The sequence below is a fragment of the Ornithodoros turicata genome, chromosome 4 (assembly GCF_037126465.1).
Source record: "Ornithodoros turicata isolate Travis chromosome 4, ASM3712646v1, whole genome shotgun sequence".
In the NCBI taxonomy this organism is placed as follows: domain Eukaryota; kingdom Metazoa; phylum Arthropoda; class Arachnida; order Ixodida; family Argasidae; genus Ornithodoros; species Ornithodoros turicata.
Genome location: NC_088204.1, coordinates 3540374 through 3560120, shown reverse-complemented (window position 1 = coordinate 3560120; position 19747 = coordinate 3540374). Strand labels below are relative to the sequence as shown.

The 19747-nt window shown below is 45.4% G+C and overlaps 1 protein-coding gene across 4 annotated transcripts in view; it reads left to right on the top strand.

Annotated features, from left to right (window-relative positions):
• LOC135390726 (twitchin-like) overlaps nucleotides 1-19747 on the top strand; it is a 139304-nt gene that overhangs the window by 57520 nt on the left and 62037 nt on the right. For all 4 annotated transcript variants that reach the window (XM_064620571.1, XM_064620574.1, XM_064620572.1 and 1 more), the window contains 24 exons: nucleotides 916-1022; nucleotides 1125-1243; nucleotides 2340-2576; nucleotides 3020-3059; nucleotides 3398-3491; nucleotides 8177-8447; nucleotides 8600-8739; nucleotides 9607-9748; nucleotides 9875-10016; nucleotides 10139-10263; nucleotides 10342-10480; nucleotides 10548-10678; nucleotides 12062-12148; nucleotides 12272-12478; nucleotides 12552-12854; nucleotides 12916-13073; nucleotides 13162-13306; nucleotides 13388-13532; nucleotides 14162-14298; nucleotides 15377-15682; nucleotides 15769-16071; nucleotides 16458-16742; nucleotides 17138-17437; nucleotides 18485-18787. In XM_064620571.1, the coding sequence (XP_064476641.1) occupies nucleotides 916-1022; nucleotides 1125-1243; nucleotides 2340-2576; nucleotides 3020-3059; nucleotides 3398-3491; nucleotides 8177-8447; nucleotides 8600-8739; nucleotides 9607-9748; nucleotides 9875-10016; nucleotides 10139-10263; nucleotides 10342-10480; nucleotides 10548-10678; nucleotides 12062-12148; nucleotides 12272-12478; nucleotides 12552-12854; nucleotides 12916-13073; nucleotides 13162-13306; nucleotides 13388-13532; nucleotides 14162-14298; nucleotides 15377-15682; nucleotides 15769-16071; nucleotides 16458-16742; nucleotides 17138-17437; nucleotides 18485-18787 (4366 nt within the window). The remainder of the gene's footprint in view (nucleotides 1-915; nucleotides 1023-1124; nucleotides 1244-2339; nucleotides 2577-3019; nucleotides 3060-3397; nucleotides 3492-8176; nucleotides 8448-8599; nucleotides 8740-9606; nucleotides 9749-9874; nucleotides 10017-10138; nucleotides 10264-10341; nucleotides 10481-10547; nucleotides 10679-12061; nucleotides 12149-12271; nucleotides 12479-12551; nucleotides 12855-12915; nucleotides 13074-13161; nucleotides 13307-13387; nucleotides 13533-14161; nucleotides 14299-15376; nucleotides 15683-15768; nucleotides 16072-16457; nucleotides 16743-17137; nucleotides 17438-18484; nucleotides 18788-19747) is intronic.

Below are 19747 nucleotides of genomic sequence, written 5' to 3'. Positions count from 1 at the left end.
TAATAAAAATTAAATGTAGCACAATAAAAATAAATGCGGCACAATCAAAATTAAATGTTGCATAATAAAAATTTTAGACGGCCATCGGTCATTCGGTAGACTAGTACATTCATGCTTGTGAGTTGAAGGCAACTGACAAGTGGTAATAAACTTCAGCAAAACAGTGTGGCGACAGAGCAGTAGTCTAAAAATGGAGGCCGTACTTGCAACATGCACCAAAAACTGATGAGCATTTTGTGCAATGAATGAGACATCTCAAAACGGTTTTAATTGGTTACAAGCAGAGCCTGCACTTCATCAACACCTGATGAATTGCATTGGTGAATTGTTTTTATGCAAGGTCTGCACGAATGCTTGTCACTCATTAAGATTGTTGTCACATCCTTGATTCTTTGTGGTTTTCGTCTTTGTTTTGTTTTGTTGTTTCAATGTCTCCTTCAGCTAGACTGAGCCATTTTATTATTTGTATTTGTTCTCCCCTTCATGAACTTCCTACTGCAGTTGGTATAGTGACAAACATTTGTCACCATACTGAACCTTCACTAGTCGATGAATATCGATTTGCTTCATCCCTTCACTTCTCGAAAAACGAATGCTAGAATGCTTTTTGACACATGGTGCAAGAGCTGGCACCATCTTTATACTACTGCTGCACCATCATGTTGATACCTGCACTGTATACTGCCACCAACCAACCGTTGTTATCGGACTCTTAGGGTTTTCGTTTCACATTCTTTCGTGACATTATTGGAGGGGAACATCAAAAACCTTTATTTCAATTACAAAGAAAATAATTTCGACGAATTCATTCATCACTTAACGAATTGGTCTCCGTCAGGTGGACTTGTTCCAAAACATGACTGTAAGCAGCATTCCTTGCAATACATTAACGCCCTTCTTACAATTCGACAACAGAAAGGCCTCCTCGTGGACGAAGCTGGCAAAGTGAAGAAGCTCCGACCCGGTGAAGTGGTAGAGGTTCGTCAACGACGTCGCTCCAGCATTGACCTCAGACGTGCTAGGTGAAGTACTGATGTCTTGGATATGGCGTACCTATGTCATGTGACTTGCTATCTGACTCCTCCTCTTTTTTGCTTTTTCTTCTTCTTCTTCTTCACACACAGTGTATCCGAGCTCCAAGACAAGGTGGAGAAGGAATCCACCCCATTGAGGCCCATACCAGAAACCGAAGAAGGACCTCCCATTATCGTCGACTACCAGGAAAATGTTTCTGCCCTCGAAGGTAGCGTTGGAGCTTGCCATTGCTTTTGTCGCCACGGAGGGTTATCATGCCAGTGGAATGCAACTATTAATGTGTTTATACTGCAGCGTAATTTGTAAGCGTGTATACTGAGTGGTAGTGGTGGTGCTAGCGAAAGTGTTCGCCGTTGTCGGCCTCACAGAGTTGGGCGGTGTCACGACTGACGCCCTGGGGAATGTGCATCGTGGGCCGACTTCTAAGGGGACTGTGCCGACAGACATCTGAAAGCATCTGAGAGAAAACCCAGGAGAAATCCCAGACACTACTATACTAAGTGGGAGGGGGAGGGGAGGGGGTAATGGCAGGATAGGCTCGCCGTTGTTGGCCACACAGAAGTGGGCGTCGTCACGACTATAGCCCCTCAAAAAAAGGGACACAAAACACAAAGAAAGGACGGACGGATGGAGGATAGAGGAGGATGAAGGATGGGGATGTGGTGAGGGTGCATGAGTTCGTCGGGGAGAGCAAAGCAATGCATGTATTAACTTAACACGCACCAATCGTATGTCAGATCTGTGAACGTAAAGGTTACAAGGCACACGCTTTCACATTAGTGGAACACGGATGAGGCTCTGTCACATGGTTCAAGAGCCTCGTGTAAGAAGTGGGTCAGTTGTGCATTGCTTGACGTTAGTATTGGCCACAGTCTCTGAGGTGGTTTTAAGAAGATGACAGATTAAGTGAGAAGTTCCGTAAAAAGCAACAGACAATAGTACATAATGGGAGAAAAAAAGGGCAAACAAAGACAGGGACTTAGGAGACGGACACACGGCACTAATGCTACAAACTCCTGCCTCCTTCGTCCTTGTCTTTGCTTTTCCACTCTTTCACCCATGGTGTCTTACCAACTTGCTGAGAGATTAGTCTTACTCATGACATTACATTCAGTAACAGGCATTTAACTCTCTACCATTACATGGTGGGGCACCATGCGTGCCACATGAATAACTTAAAACAAAAGGTAAAACTACTGCACAACAGTCCACTGTTAATCCCTTTATTAATTTATTGCCCTGTGTTGTCAATGCGCCATTAAAACTCCAATCATCATCATCATCATTCATTTATTTGTACGCAGGAGGCACAGCCTACCTATCAATACAGGTGGAAGGCAACCCTGTGCCACAGTTCCGTTTCTACAAAGGCGTGGGAGAAATCTACGAGGGTGGTCGCTACCAGGTGATGACGGACGGAGAGACAAACACGGTCTGCTTTTGTATTCGCAAAGCAAAATCCACCGATGAGGGTAAATACAAGGTAGTGGCCTACAACAAGCACGGCGAGGACTCTGTCAACATGAGCCTCTTCGTTAGTGGTGAGTTCTTGGTCATCTTTCTCTCAAGATGCATTAAAATTAGAGCATGAAGTTTTCAGGATTTATTTTTTTTTTCAAAATTCAGGGTGTAAAAATCGGGAAAATAAACGTGTGCTCTAAATGCATGCGAATTCGGGTAGGAAAACTTCCACTATGCAAAATTCGGGGAGAAATCGGGCTCTATTACTCAAACGAATTGTACTGGTTTGGTACAAACGGTGATGTAATTGTGTTTGCTGCCAAACAAGCTAGTGTGCATTCCTACCGATGTTTCGGTGAGGGCAATTTGCGAGGCAAAAATCGGGTTTTACCCTAAAGTGGCAACCTTCAACTCGGGGTGCAAATTCGGGGAAGAATCGGGTTAAACTGTAAAACTTCAGGCTCTAATCCAAACGTGAAATTTGAAGACCCTGCTGCTAACGTGATGGTTCTCTGACTTTCAGACGAGAGCGGAATGGATTTCCGTGCTATGCTGAAGCACAGGTTAGGTCCTCAATCAATCAATCAATCAATCAATAGTTGAAGATTTTCATTTATCTCGTCGGTATGGAGTGAAGCCTTGTTGGTGTGTTCCCACTTTATGTGTTTTTTGTTGTTTGTCCTTGATCTTGTTGCCCTACTATATGGACCCTGTTGGTTCGCTCCTGTTTTGTGCAGGTTTTATGGAAGATCTTTTCATTTATTGTCTTATTGGATATTATTGGATATACAGTGGTAGTCTGTTGACACGTTTACTTGTTTACAATCCTACCATATTTTGTTACGCGTCGTTGAGGAACACGGTATATGTGTGAAACTTATCGACAAATGTTTCCGTACAGACAATATGCAAAGTGGGGCATGCACAAGGGAGATCCAGACTGGCAACTTAAGGCAAAAGAAGAAGAAAATGAACTGGCAAACCTTCGAAAGAAGGTAAGGCCAGCGTGTGGTGTTACCTCAGAGCTCATGTTTCTTGAATACAGCGTTGCCTCACTGTCAATACAACATTTTGTAGACCATTTGTTACATTTTGGTACGCATTTTGTCATATTTGCTGGCAATTTTTACGTGTGTTTTACTACTAACGGTTTTGTTTTGCTACACATTTTTGGCCCTGTGTGGTGCAGCTTTTGTGTTGCAAACTTTTCCATTTCTTTTTTTTTTCAAGTTTTTTTTGTGTGTGCTCACTTCCTTTCTGCTGACACCGTTTTGACCTTTCGTATTCCTAAGTAAGCAGCATTCGGGCCGGCCTTTTTGAACCGACGGCCCACTTTTGTCCAGCACACGTCTTTTCCAGCTGGCAACATTGTTTTGGACCATTTTTCTGTTCCTCCACCTGCAGTGAGTTCTCTCTCTGTGAGTTTAGCACAGTTGTCTGTGGTAGCGATTGTGGAGGAAACATTGGACGTCCCCCCCACATCCAGGAAGACGACCTTCTGTCCCTTCCAGTCGTGCCAGTCCGACGCCGTTCTTTGGCCGACATTATCCCTGACTGGCCTACGCTCCAGCGGGTTCATAAGCAGAAGTCAGAGGTTGGCCAATTGCCTTCCAGCCCTGCTGTCGCACCCTCTCCCTCTTTCACTCTCTTTCCTTAAAGTTTGCTCGTCCTGCTGCGAAACGAGCTCCTCTTTTTAGCTTAGCGTTCAAAAGGCAAGGTACTGCTTGCTGCTACAGCAGTAGCGTTACACCAGTAAAGACAGCCGACCCCTGTCCTTCTTTCTCTGTCCTTTTTGTGCTTGTCCTGTGTTGTCCATGTATTTGTCGTCTGCTGTATGTGTGTAGGGTTCGTAAATTCGATTAGATAACGGTTAAATAGAACCTGAACAGTATAGATAAACTACGAATTGCCAAAATTATATCGACTGAAAAAAAATAAAAATTAAATACTAGACGAGTTGCATTAGCATGTGTGTCTACGTTCTGTCCGTGAATAGCTTTTTCTGTTTCCTTCGTCTTGTTTTTTGTTTTGTTTGTGTTCCATTTACGTGTCTTTGTGTGTGTATCACAAATGTGTGACATTACATGTCGAGCGCAGCCGCACTTACAGCTTCAAAATTCTGCTCACGATTATCATCTGTGCCAAAAAGTCCCCAGAGGTAATTCCAGAGCAAGGTCAACTTTTTGGGCAAAAACAGCGTCACATATCATGCAGAATTTGTTGTTGTAGAGTTCGTTGTTTGTTTAGGTACTCTTAGCAGATGTTAGATCTCCGCAGACGCCTTCCCTCCTCTTTTAGAGTAAGTCCTCGGCAAAGTAAGCAAACGCGGCAACACTACGACCAACACGATTGTGCCGCTGATGACGCACGCCTTTTTTATAGCCACTACGTAGCACAAATGAGATTCAGTGCCTCGTTAATTTTAATCCAATCCTAGTCCAAATGTAGTTCAGGGATGGATGATTGAATAGCATAGTTTAACTTATAGTACGACAATGGCTCCCTTTTCTGCGCACCTTTAAAATGCTCGGAACAACCATGCGGTACCAGGACTAGTTGACAGACCTTTTTTTGTTTTATGTGTAGAACCTGAAGTTTTAGGGTTTAACTGGATACTTCCCCCGAATTTGCACCCCAATTTAAAGGCTGCCTCTTTAGGGTGAAACCCGATTTTTACCCGGCAAATTACCCTCACTGAGACGTCTGTAGGAATGCACACTTACTTGTTTGGCAGCAAAGTGCAGTTACACCAACGTTTTGTACCAAACCGATACTTTACAGTTAGTAAAGTATCGGTTTACTGGTTAGTAAAGTACAGTTAGTTTAAGTAACTGGGCCCGATTTCTCTTCGAATTGAGCATATACTGGAAGTTTTGGAATACCGGAATTCGCCCGAATTTAGAGCGCACGTTTATTCACCCGATTTTTACCCCCCGAACTTAGAAGAAAAAAAAATTTCCCGAAAACTTCAGGCTCTATTTATGTGCAATATGTGGTGTGTACACGATACAGTCATCTGTGTCTTTGTCTCGTTGTACGGTTCTCTTTCCCCTGTCCATGTTTACGATACGCACACGCCGCAGAGCACCGACCTCATCATTCAACGGGACTCTCGCCGTCCGTCGCTGGCGGACCTCATTCCAGACTGGCCCACGTTGCAAAGTGTTCGCAGAAGCGAGGTTGGACTGACACAGTCTCTCATTATGTGGCTTTCAATGTGGCCATGACTCCCAGCATTCACGCGCGGTGTCGTTCTCTGGCTGTTGTTGCCGACAGATCTGTTGCACTGCGAGCGTTTGTTGCGGAATTGCTTCGACCTCGACACCCACCCTCCGGCTGTCCCACTTTCCTCGTGGCTCGCGTTCCTCAACTGTTATTCCGAGTCTCATGCGTCTGCTCTTCCTGCCACGTGTACACTCTGCACCAACTTCTGCTTTATATGCAACCGCTTGATGTGCCTATGCCGCCTCTGTTGCAAGAAGATTGTGCTTTTTATATTCTTAAAGTGCGCTTTGGGGAGTGTCATTATTTCCCTCACTCGCAGTGATGTTCATTTCGAGTGGAGTCAGCTTTTTAAAATAATTTAGGTAGTTTTTAGTTTAAATATAAGATTTAATAATTAAATTCTTATTGAAATAATAATAATAATAATAATAAAATTAAAATTTAGAGAAAGGATGAAAGTACCCGTAACCTGCACAATTATTGCTGCTGTCATCAACGCATTCGATGGCATTTCTTTTCTTTTCTTTTTTTTCTTTGCCACTACAACAAAAAGAGTGTGCTATAGCGACGTCCTAAAATCTGCGCATTCTTTTATACTTCTTTTTTAACTGACTCCACATAAACGCCTTTCCCCTTGCTGTGTATGGCGCATATGCTTTGATGTTGTGTCCTCCTCTTGAAGCGTGGTTCTTTGTGTGTGGTATGTACATGTATAGTGTTTTATCTGAAAAGTCCCCAACTTTAGCACATTCTTCAATATTTCTGTGGGAGAGAGCAGATTGTCTGCTTGGTGTGGGCAAAACAGCAATCAATTGGAGCGATTGGACTGACTGTTTTCATGCAAAGTGGGCATCCTGCAAAGCCAGGTATTCTTCGGGTACACACCACGATTGGAAAAGAGTGGCGAAATCACTTTTCATCAGAACGAAGAAATCCTTTGATTGCGAATCGTCTTTGTGTGTTTGAATCATTTTGATCAGTTAAACGGAAAGATTCCCTGGCACCGCCTCTGTGAGATTCCCTCACGATACCTGTGTACAAATAAACGACGCTAGTTATTTTAAACGATTTATAAAAAGACGCTAACATGAATAGGTGCGCGGTAGCAAATCAGCAGTGTTTTCAGAAACGCCCCGATCAAACAGCTCGCCTAAGGTGAAGTAATTGTGCGCTTCCAGTGACATGTAAACTTGCACAGTATCAGCAGTGAACTGGCTCGGCGAAAAAATTAGATAACCTACAATGCGATTGTGACCGGCGGCATATTTTGTGGCTGGGCTGTCCAGTTGTCGACGTGCAGTGCAATCACCATGTTGTCTACCGTTCGTAAACAACTTGGTCTTGTAGCAACACTTGTCTGATTCCTTCAGAACTCTAAATTATTCGGGTACTGTGGAAGGAGACAGTAGAGATCAGCGTAGCAGTGCAACATGGCTAATGTCGCACTTGTGTTCAGTGTGTTTTGCCCACACCAACCTGGCGCATGCGCAGATGGCACCTCTTCTTTGTAAACAGTAAAGTGGTCTATAGCCCTGCTGTCACACGGCAAAGTGAATGTCATTCCCAACAAATGCCAGTTACATTGAATGCCATTTGTTCGAGCAAGGTGGAACTTCACCGCAAAGAAAGATGCCATTCGCTAACGATATGATGACGATCTGTGAAATACTAGTTTGACTGTGTTGTGCGTGAATATTGGTGGGCATCCCTTATAAATGTACCGTCTACTTTAAGAACTATAGTAATGGATGTCGTTGGCACAACTAAACTATCTGCTCTGCTTCGATGATGATTGAAGGCACAATCCTAGAAGAATACATATCCAAATCCCAATGGAAAGGCAGGATGGCGGTTAGTGCGGTCGTATGGTGCTTAGGCATGAAACGGATCAGCTTGGCACTGAACAAGTTGACTGGGAACAGGGGTAGTTTCAAAAATTGTGTAAAGACTACCTTTAACTTTGGAAATAAAGAAACAAGGAAAAATTTATCGGACAATAACTTTCCATTCGTGTCTTTTCTTTTTGCTACTTAATGTTGTTGTTTTTTGCTGCCTCTCTGCCATCGAGGGCACGCAGTTGGTGCGAGCAGGAAAAGCAAATGAGCTCCCCAAACTCATTCATTGCCAGTTTCACGAAATGGCATTTGGTGCAACCACGTTGCACTGAACGAATGTCATTCGCTGTGAATTGCATTCAGTTTGCTATGTGACAGAGGTATTACGTATATAATTTGTGTGAATTTCTACGTTCATCCTCTCAAAGGCCTGTCTGTCCTTTTTTGGGGTAGTGTGTGGCACATGAACTGTTTTCCACTGGGACAGTGCAGTAGTATAGCTTTGGTGCCTTTTAACTGACATCACTGTTTCACAAATGACATATCTGAAGAATGCCATTCAGCACAACCTTGACACATAAGCAGTTCACCACAATCTTTCCCTGCTATTTATCCCACAGAAACCAGACGCATTCATCCAGCCATTGGAGAATGTGCACGTGAAGGAAGGCCTCGACAAGCAGGCCCGCTTCCAAGCCGTCTTCTCCAAGAGCGGCATCAAGGGCAAATGGTTCCGAAACCGACAGGAAATCTTCTTGGGCAAGAAGTTCCACATGACAAGCCAGGGCGATCTGCACGTCCTGGAGATCATGAACCCAACCGTGGACGATGCCGGAAGATACACGCTTACCTGTCTGGACACAAGCTGCGCTGCCATGCTGGAAGTCGACGGTAAGGGGAGTTGGAACCAAGCGACAAAATGTCCGTTGTTCACTCACGAGGCACCAATAGGGGAGAGTGGGAAACTGGGGAGCTGCACCCACAGCTGACCTACTTGCATAGCGTATACCTTGTGTGTTTACACGTGTTGTCTTCGTGTCCAGACCCTGACCCAGTGTACAAGTTTGTCAAGAAACTGCCGCCACGCACGGAACAGTTTACCATGAAGGAACTGGTGCTCGAATGTACCTGCAACAGTCACAAGGCTCGCGTGCAGTGGCTGAAGGACGGGAAGAAGATTGCGGTGAGTTGTGTGTCTTATCTACTTCTTCCATGTGGCCGTGGGACTGTGAGTTCAGAAATACCATCAGGCAAGACGGTATTGTCGTAACAGTGGTGCTCTTTGGAAACTGGACGGCACTTTCGCTGCTTCAGTCCGCTCCTCCATAGTGCTTACTATGAAAGAAGGGCAGTTGAAGAAGGAGGCCAGTCAGTGTCAATTGCAGGATTCGTTGCCGTATGTGTCTGACTGACGGTCAGCGGTGCAATCATTACAGCACACTGACATATGCTCTACTTGAAATTATCGAGAGATTCATTCTGTACCCTTCAACTGATTACCTGGCATTCAGTTTACTCTGCTTCACCATTGCTTGAGCTTCGAAGTCCTTAGGTATCAGGTTTGTCTGCATCAGCAGCAGGAGCCAAGCGAGCTGCCCAGCGGGAAAAACAACGTCGGCAAAATGCCAGGCCGACGTCTACTTCCAACCTAAAAGTTGTCGGGCCAAGCTTGCAGAAAAAGCTTGGGCCAAGGTTTGGGATTGACAATGGCCTCTCTCGGGCCGACTTATCCGGCACAAGCTCGGGCCAATGTAGAGAGCCGACCTGACAGATGTAGGGCCGACGTCTGGCCAATAAGAAACCAAGCTTGTGTGGTGGTATCGTGGAACCGACAACATTTCCTGGAGCCTAAAGAAGGTAACAAATAAGGACGGAGACACCATCAAGTCTCCATGTCAACTTGGTCGTGTCTCCGTCCTCATTTGTCACCTAGCTTCCTCAGGCATGAGGAAGTGTTGTCCGTTCCAAGGTTCTTTTCATCGTTTTTGGTACAAAGCTGTTTCAAGAAGTGAAGTGGTCGAAGCAATCACATTTGCTTTTGGTGTTTCAGACGAGTGACAAGTATCTAGTAGAGCAAGATCAGTTTGGAAAGAAGATCTTGAGAGTCTTAAATTGTACCTTGGAAGACACTGGTGAATACATGTGCAAGATCAGTCCAGAAGAACTAACCAAAACCAAAGTGACCATAGCAGGTACTTGTCTCGCCTCCCTGCATGCATGCATGTACCTTTTTGATTTTCCTTTTGTTTACTCTAGAATGTAGTTTTCTTCGCTCACAAATTTCACGCAATGTTTTTCTTGTTATCGTTGTTATTCAGAACGACAGTTCCAGTTCATGAAGGGACTGAAAAGCTTCAAGATCAATGAACAGGAGACCATCACTCTCGAATGTGAAGTCGATGAATGGGAAGCACCCGTTCAGTGGTTCAAGGACGGCAAGGAGATCAAGAGTGGCAAACAGTAAGTCATCTTATAGCACAAAGATGTCGCTCCGCGATCCATCTCTGTGCCGGACAGTGCCTCGCTTTGGAAAAGCCTGTGGCAATGTTACTTCACTCATCTGATACTTGATCGCAATGCAGCCTAGAAATCACGGCAGAAGGCCGAAAACGCCGCATCTTCATCAAGTCAGCCAAAGTCACCGACGAAGGCCATTACACCTGCAAGACGAATGCAGACGAAACAACCGGAGAACTTCTGGTCGAACGTAAGTATCCACGTCATCGAACGCAAGAGCACCGTACTTGAAGCGCTCTCGAGTACAACGTCGCTTGTCAATTCCCAGCGGCCAACAAGTTCAACAAGAAGCTGAAGGACGTGACAGCGCTGGAACGTGAACAAGCCATCCTGGAAGTGGAGTTCCTGGACCGCTATGCCCCTATTAAGTGGTACAAGAACGGCGAAGAATTCAAGCCCAACGAGAGGTATACGACTTCTCCCCCCTGCATCATATCTATGTGTGTGCTATAACAGAGGCATTGGGTCCTCCAGGGTGAACATGAGGACGACTGACGATGGATGCCAGCAGCTCGTTTTCACAAAGTGTGAAATGGAAGACGATGCTGAATACACGGTCGAGTGCAAGGATCTCAAGTGTTCCGCCAGGCTGACAGTCAATGAAGGTTCGTGATGATGCTGCTCTGAACGGTGCTCGATGGGTCTTCTAAGGGTGCCCGTAAAATGCTTAAGGAAGAACTGAAATGCGAGGGTTTCTGCACACGGAATGAAAGATATGTCATTACCTTGACAGCGAAACAAAAGGAATTAAATTCATCCGTTGTGTCGTTTGTGATTTAAAGGAGCAATGGGGTGACATTTAACGTGGCCCGAAAATCTTGTCTCGTTTTGTCGAGCTGTCCATCAGAAGCCACCGGTCAAAATATTTTCGCTGTGTGATCTATTCTAACTGCACAATCAAACTTGCAAAAACAGTCTGAGAAAGCAGCCACGGGTGGCCAACACGTTCCTCGCATGACGTATGGGAGCTCCCACTAAAGTCCCTATATGGAAGTCACCGTATGGTGGTCCCCGTATGGTAGTCCCCGTATGGTAGTCCCCGTATGGATGTCCCCGTGTGTTCATTGTTTCTTACTCCTCAGCCCACACACCACTTATACCTGCGGACCGTGTTACGTCACAGCGTTCCTTCGTTCTCTGCTACGCTCTTTTCACGAGTGGAGGATTTTTTAAAGGTGTGCAGAACAGAAGCCTCGCACGTGCTGTGTTCTTTTGCAAATGGAGCTGTTCACCTGATGGTGAGCTGACCAACACCTGGTGTGAAGAGCATGGTTAGGGCCCTGTGTTTTAGGGTAAAAACCGTTTTTACCCTCCAATTTGCATCGTCATCACTAAGGGTAAAACACGAAAAATGCCATAAATGGACCCTGCAAAGTGCCAGTTCAGCCATCAATATGGGCACTGGAGATGGCTAAGCACCGTACATTCAGCACAGCTGTTCCACATCTTATGTCAATCTAAGATGCGAGAAGCACTCTTTTTTTATTTTCCCGAAAATCTACTTTTCCACCTCATATCACCCGATTTTACCCTGCTTTATGACTGCTGAAATAAAACCCGATTTTTGCCTCCTGACTAAAACAAAAAACATAAAACACATAAGACACAGTGCAGATAGGGTCCCCACTTATCGCGAGAAATCGTTTGCGCAGACCAACGTGAGGCCGCCCTATAGTGTTGCACCCTGTGAGAAGGAGAAAAGAGGGGAAAGTGCGAGTTGCTGTCGCCTTGGCACTTAAATCGTGCGTTGTGTTTTTGGATAGATCCAGTTCCTTTTGTTCTGCTGTCAGGGTAATCGTATCTTTCATTCCGCGAGGAGATGTTTTTGCGCTTCTGTGCCCCTTTAATGTCAATTGAGTTGGCAGCAAAATGAGTGCACAGGGTAAGGTACGGACAGCACGGATTTGTGTAGGCCGTTCTCAGGGATGACGCGTTGTGCCTTATTGTGACGTGTTGTGTCAATTCTTCACTACCTTGCCCTTCTTCAGCTGAAAAGGCTCCGGTGCTCAAGCTGGACAAGACCAACTTCACTGGTGACACTGGCAAGCCATTGGTAATTGAAATTCCCTACCAAGGTGAGCTAATATTCTCAAAGATGTATTTCTTTCACTCCCACTCTTTTGTTGTTGTTGTTGTTGTTGCCTGCACGACGCTTTCTTTGCCCAATAATTGCCGTTTTAAAAACTCGTCTACCACAGTTACCGGTGTACGAACGTCGGATGTCGTACCCAAGCTGCTGCGCAACGGACAGCCGGTACCTAGGAACGAGATTGACATGGCCGTAAAGAACGATATGGTGGTTCTAACATTCCGTAAGCCCGTTCGAGGCTCCACCGGCCCATACGAATTCAGCCTCAGCAACTCTCAGGGCGAAGCCAAAGTTCCTCTCAACATCAACATCCTGGGTAGGTGACACGAGCAACAGCCTGACATTGGAACGTCTCGGTGCGGACGTAACAATTACTGTTCCACGTGCAGATGTGCCATCGGCACCAGAAGGACCTCTGGAGGTCACGGACATCTACAGGGATCGCTGTAAGCTCAAATGGAAGCCACCCAAGGACACTGGCGGCGTCCCGCTCCAACATTACGTTGTGGAACGACAAGACCTGGGAGCCCGTGGTGGCTGGACCGAAGTCCTCACCACCGAGAACACGTCCGTGGACGTCAAGGACCTCACTCCGAAGAAGGAGTACAAGTTCCGCGTGCGCGCGGTCAACAAAAAGGGAGCGTCGGAACCTCTGACTGCAGAAAAGACTACGTTAGCCAAGGATCCTTACGGTGAGATATTGGTCTGGACGAAATCATCTCACTTATATCTCTGCCAACTACATGCTTACAGATGAACCGTCCAAGCCCGGCTCTGTCGAGGTCACCGACTGGGACGCGGATCGCGTTGACCTGAAGTGGGAGAAGCCAGAGAAGGATGGTGGCGCCCCCATTGAAGCTTACATTATTGAATACAAGGACAAGTTCTCAAAGGACTGGGTCGAAGGCGCGGTAAGTCGTGCGAGATGTTTCTCGGGGTTGCCGGGTCATCGTATAGTTTTCTATAACTTGGCTTCTCTGTTGTTTTTATACTTTATAGAGAGTTGGAGCCGATAAGACAAAGGGACGTGTGGCCGACCTCAAAGAGGGAGTCCAGTATGAGTTCCGCGTCCGCGCTGTCAACAAGGCTGGTCCTGGTGAACCCAGTGACCCGACAAAGCCGGTTGTCTGCAAGCCAAGATTTGGTAAGTGGTAAATTTTTCTCACATATTAAGCAGAACGTGAAGCTGTGTGCTTGAAGTATGTTTTCTTACTGTGTTCCCCAGTCAAGCCTTACATCCTTGGAGACGGCCTAAAGAGCATCATGATCAAGAAGGGAGGAACCATCAAGTATGACATAGACTTTAAGGGTGAACCACCTCCGGAAGTCACCTGGGAACAAAACAGCAAGAAGCTTGTGTCCAGTCAGAGGTAAGTCTTCCCCTGTAGGGATGCAATGTCCAGCCTTGGTTAATGTGCAGAAGTACTGTAGTAAAAGTACTAGTATACAGCCAAATTCTCCAAATGTAAGCTTCAGTTTGCATGCCGGGAATAGTGGTCATTTGCTATATGAAACCCGTTAATGCACGCTTTAAGATAGTACGCGCTTTCAGTCGATACCGAAGATCCTTTTGCAATGTGCTGGAGCAGATGGTACTGGGGCATTTTATGGCAAATTTGCTAATGTATATACTCTGTTTCTCATAATAGCAAAGTAAGCATAAGGTAGCAAAGCATAGGTAGGTAGGTAGCATAGCATAAGGTAGCAAAGACGAGCTTTTGACGATTCTCAATTCTCAATGAGTGACGTAGACTTGTGCTTAAAAGTTTACCTCATAATATGTGTGGTCGATTAATGTGCACTTCCGTTTAATACGCTGCATCTCTTTATTTTCTCATGCTCTGAGGAATTGCTTCCGTTCTAGTATGCCTCGCACTTTCGTGGAGCACATTGGAGTGTTCGATAACCTGCATACACAGTTGACGTGTTGTGTCATATGAGACGCAACTGTGTGCATATTGGGAGAACATCCACCCGAAATTACTTATAAATCTTACAGGACAACCATCGAGGTGACAGACAAGTCTACCTCGTTGCTCACCAAGAACGCTGTCCGTGCTGACAGCGGTAGATACACATTGAAATTGACCAACAGCAGCGGCACGGTCTTTTCTGAGGCTGATGTCGTCGTCTTGGGTAAGCACTTCTTGTTATCCTTGTAAGCCTGTAGTCGCTTAAAGGGACTGTGAAAGGATATTTGACGAGCCCACGGTGATTTTCAAGTTGTTCCTCTGTACGAAAGAATTCGCCCTGTGAAATAGGAAGTTGAAAATCGTTCAGTATTGGATATTAACCACGGCCGTGAACGGCAGCTGCTACGACCTGCCTGCGTGGCGAACTGGCCGTGACATCCTACACGGGAAATGTTGTGGATTCGCGGACGGTCTTTCGCGAGCAAATTACAAAATTAGCGAACAAGCTTGCAAACGTTGCCACGAAATATGTTTTAATTTGACCTGTTTGGTAGTACAGTCTCCGACCGATTTTTCGGACATGCTCGATTATTCGGACTCGTTCGCGGAACGGACACGGACTCCGTAAAGTTGATGTATAAGAACGTCAAAAATTTCGGACACCGTACAGTCCCTTCGCTCGATATTTCGGACTCTGTTTGCCCAACCAACGAGTCTCTCTCTTGGGCTGCCGAAAAAAAAATATTGGTATCATCCGAAATTCGTGTCAAAACTATTCAACCAACTAAAATACTGAGGCAAGAAAATAGACAATGATTCTTCATTTTCCATTCCTCTGAGTAGAAAAGGTCTGTCGTAACGCTTTTGCGTCTTCATGTTTGACCAATGGAATGATTCAAGAGGCCCAGCACTGCTGTCCGCTCGCGAGTCGCGCGACAGTGCTGTAAAGCGAGCTTCACCTAAAACACGCATGCGTTAGGTGAAGTCGACTTGCAGAATGGTGGTGACGGCAGTGCCTCCGTCAGTGTACAGTGACGAAATGTGGCTTCGGGAGATAGAAGCTGATGTTATCAGGCAAGAGCTGGAAGTACATTAGGAAAGTATTGACAAATTTTTCCAGCCTACTAGTGCTTAGTAAAGTTGACTTTGAAGCAAAATTCGTTGTTGTTTTTTTCGGACTGCTCGATTATTCGGACTTTTGCGTGATCCCCGCCAAGTCCGAAAAATCGGACGGAATTCGCAAAAATCATTTTATGGTTGCTTTAAGATATCTAACCCCCCCGATAAATATTTCTTCTCAGACAAACCCACAATGCCTGGAGGGCCTCTGTTGATTGACGAAGTCCGTGCGGACCACGTCGACCTGTCCTGGAAGAAACCGTCGGACAGTGGCGGCTCTGACCTTAAGGGCTACGTCATCGAAAAACTGGACACGGAGAACGACAGGTGGATACCCGCCGGAGAAGTCGGCCCTAACGACACGAAAGCCCGAGTTGACGGCCTCACCAAGGGCAAGAAGTACAAGTTCCGCGTCAAGGCAGTGAACAAGGAAGGCGAATCTGAGCCGTTGGAAATTGGGGAGCCCGTCGTGGCTAAGAATCCCTACGGTTCGTTCATTTCTGAGTTATCTTCATCACTAGGATGATGCCTTCCTTGAGAGTCCTGCTTTGAAACTCTCAATTTTTTTTGACAGACGAGCCCGGCAAACCTGGAGTACCAGAGATCGTGGACTATGACAACACTAAGGTGGACCTGAAATGGGAGAAACCAAAGAATGACGGTGGCCGTCCCATCCTACACTACGTTATCGAAAAGAAGGAGAAGCACAGTCCAGACTGGGAAGAAGCCCTCAAGACTCCGGGCGACGTCTGCGAAGCAACTGTCAAGGACCTCAAAGAGAACACTGTCATGCAGTTCAGAGTCCGTGCCGTCAACAAGGCCGGTGTTGGTGAACCTAGCGATCCGACATCCAATCACATCGTCAAGCATCGCAACTGTGAGTGACATTTAGGATATTTCCGAGTGTGAAATGAAGAAGGATATTCTGAAGCTTGATACAGGCTTATGATCTTGTACTTGATGCTTAAACATAAACATTGCTTGAGCTGCTTGGGGCAACAGTCTGGACAAAAGCTAAAAGTGTGGCATTGCAGGATTCCTTAATGCTGAAAATTTGCATGGGAAAGCATTCAATCGAATTCTCTTGAAAGGTATTATTGCCAGTACCTTCTCCCCTAATGCACCACAGCCAACAACTTTTGCTGTTCTATCTCTTTCCCATTGTCTCTGAAACATTGCAGTACTTGTCTTGCAATGTTTCTTTTAGTACAACACAAGTAGTACATTGTTTAAATGACCATACCATTTTCTCTGTTCCTTCAGTGAAGCCACGCATCGACCGGACAAACCTGAGAAACGTGATGTTGAAGGTGGGCCGATCGCACACTTACGAAGTGGACATCATCGGCGAGCCTCCGCCGGAAGTGACGTGGACCTTCAATGACTCTCACAAGTTGAGCGATGACGAACACACCAAGATTGAGAACAAGGACTACCACTCTGACTTCTCGGTCACCAAGGCTCTGCGCAAGCAGTCCGGAAAATACACCATTACGGCCACCAACCGAAATGGTCGAGACTCCGTTTCGGTCGATATTACCATCCTTGGTGAGTAAACTTGCTCATAGTGTGTAGTTTTTCAGCCGTTCACCCGCTAGCCGTTCACCAGACGGAAGTGGAAACTTGCAAATTGACACTAAATTGTTTGTTGCACCCAGCTTGCAACACTGTGTCTCAACATTGTTACTGTTGTCCAGACCACAGTCTTGTAGTCCTCTGACGTAACCAAGTACGCAACCATGTTATTCCATTGACAGCACTAGACTTTATGTTGCCGTAGGTGAGTGGCTACACGTCAACGCCATACTTGAAAACTGTTTCGATAAAACATCACTCTGCAGCAAAGCGTAATGTCCACAAAACTTCTATGGACCGCTGTTGTATCGGGTTCCTCTTGTACATCGAGCGCAGCTTTTAAAGCCTGCCATTTGAATAAATTTCAGGCAAACCGGACAGGCCTGAAGGTCCTCTGGAAGTGAAGGACGTCCACAAGGAAGGCTGCAAGCTGAAGTGGAACAAGCCCAAGGACGATGGGGGCGTTCCGATCCAACATTACGAGGTGGAGAAGTTGGATAAAGAGACTGGACGCTGGTCTCGTGTAGGGAAGACTGACAAGCCGGAAATCGAAGTGTCTGGCTTGACACCGAACAAGGAATACCTGTTCCGTGTTACTGCGATCAACGAGGAAGGCGAATCGGAACCTCTCGAGACCCTCCAAGGGACTGTTGCGAAGAATCCGTACGGTAAGTGCTTTTAATTGGAACTTAGAATGGTTTTATATAGCAATATTCATCGTAAAAACACTGAAACATGTCTATAATTAGAAAGGGATCAGTTGAGGGCCAGCCTTTCCTTTCGTTGCGCTCCCTGGTGACTAAACATGCAGCTAAACAAATACACATACTGTGTTTACACGCATAATTTGCGCAAGAGTTGGAAAAGGTCCTTCGAGCCTTCGAACTCTTATCTGTCCGGAAAAACAGTTGCAATGTGTATCAAGCTATGGCAAAGGTGACCGTTCCCATGGGAGTCCGAATTATCGAATGAGTCCAAATAATCAGAGTCCGAAAATGCAACAAGCAATATATAATGTATGTAATATAATGTATAATATGTATAATGTATATAATGTATGTGATGTATAAGTAAAATAATATGGCTGATGCGTCTGGTAACCTCCTCGAGGCACACTGACAGCCGAAAGCATGCAATGTCCACCAACTATATTATGTTTGTTGTAACTTCATAACATCCTTATCCAGCGTTCCTTTCCATGCCTCTTTTGTAGTTCTAATGACAGCATCGTCCATTGCGTCAATGTACCATTGTCCGAACGCGGGGCGCAAACCAGGGTTGCCATTAATTGTGAAGTGAGTACACACAGAGGGTGCAGCAGAAGCCACGTAATTTCACAAACATTTTGTTTCGATTTGAATCAAAGCTGCACCATCCTGTTCATGGTGTCTGGTGACGAGGCTCCGAGAGTTTCAAGAGAACGCCGTAAAACTGTCTTGTGGGAACGTTGTTGCCCTTTCACCTCAGTTTCGTCACAAAGGCCGTATGGCTGACCGTCTTGCAAGAAGGCCGTAACCGTTAAATTCGCCGACATGGGTATAGGGAGGAACGGGAATGCTGGTTAGCGTTACAAAAAAGACAAATGTACTGTTTTCATATTTGTTTGTGTATCACAGGAAACAGTTGCATAATAGATTAGGTGTTTTCTTTAATTTCTACCACCATGCATTTTTCTCAACTTCTACATGATGAGCAAATCTTTATGTTACCTGCAGACGAGCCGTCGAAGCCTGGCACTCCGGAACTTACGGACTACGACAACACGAGTGCGGACCTGAAGTGGGAACCTCCCAAGAGCGACGGAGGAGCTCCCATCGAGAAGTACGTTGTGGAAAAGAAGGATCGTTTCGGCACAGAGTGGGAGAAGGCCGTTGAAGTTCCTGGCAACAAGCCGGAGGCTAAAGTCACGGGTCTTAAGGAGAGGAGCGAAATCCAGTTCAGAGTCGTTGCCATCAACAAGGCTGGTCCAAGTGAACCCAGCGAACCTACTAAGATGCACGTGGTTAAACACCGTAAACGTAAGTATTGTTCCACATTCATTTCATGTGGGTCTCTTGAAAGTACAACAATGTTTACGAAGAAGCTGCATGTCAAGAAGTACATGTCACATCAGCAGGGCTTGAATCTTTATGCTCAAACCTGGCTGTTGTACGTTAACCAACGGCACCGCAGAGACCTGCACCGTTCAAGTCGCTTTGTCACCGTACATACGGAAGCCCTGTTTCTTTGCAGTTGAGGAATGCAGCACAACCTTGTTGGTGTGAACCCAGGTTAATTAGAACATGGGCTAATTTGAATTATCATTAATTCAGAATATTTACTTAGCAAAATTTGCTGCTAAGTAGTGAAGTGTTTCTTTAGTCACAGTGCAACCTTGCTGGTGTGAACCCAGGTTAATTAGAACATTGGCTAATTTGAATTATCGTTAATTCAGAATATTTGCTTACCAAAATTTGCTGCTAATTAGTGAAATTTTCCTTTAGTCACAGTCCAGCCTTGCTGGTGTGAACCCAGGTTAATTGGAACATGGGCTATTTTGAATTATCATTAATTCAGAATATTTACTTACCAAAATTTGCTGCTAATTAGTGAAGCTTTCCTTTAGTCACAGTGCAGCCTTGCTGGTGTGAACCCAGGTTAATTAGAACATTGGCTAATTTGAATTCTCATTAATTCAGAATATTTACTTACCAAAATTCGCTGCTAATTGTGAAGTTTTTCTTTAGTCACGGTGCAACCTTGCTGGTGTTAACCCAGGTTAATTAGAACATTGGCTAATTTGAATTATCATTAATTCAGAATATTTACTTACCAAAATTTTCTGCTAATTAGTGAAGTTTCCTTTAGTCATGGTGTAACCTTGCTGGTGTGAACCCAGGTTAATTAGAACATTGGCTAATTTGAGTTCTCGTTAATTCAGAATATTTATTTACCAAAATTTGCTGCTAATTCGTGAAGTTTCACTTTAGTCACATCAA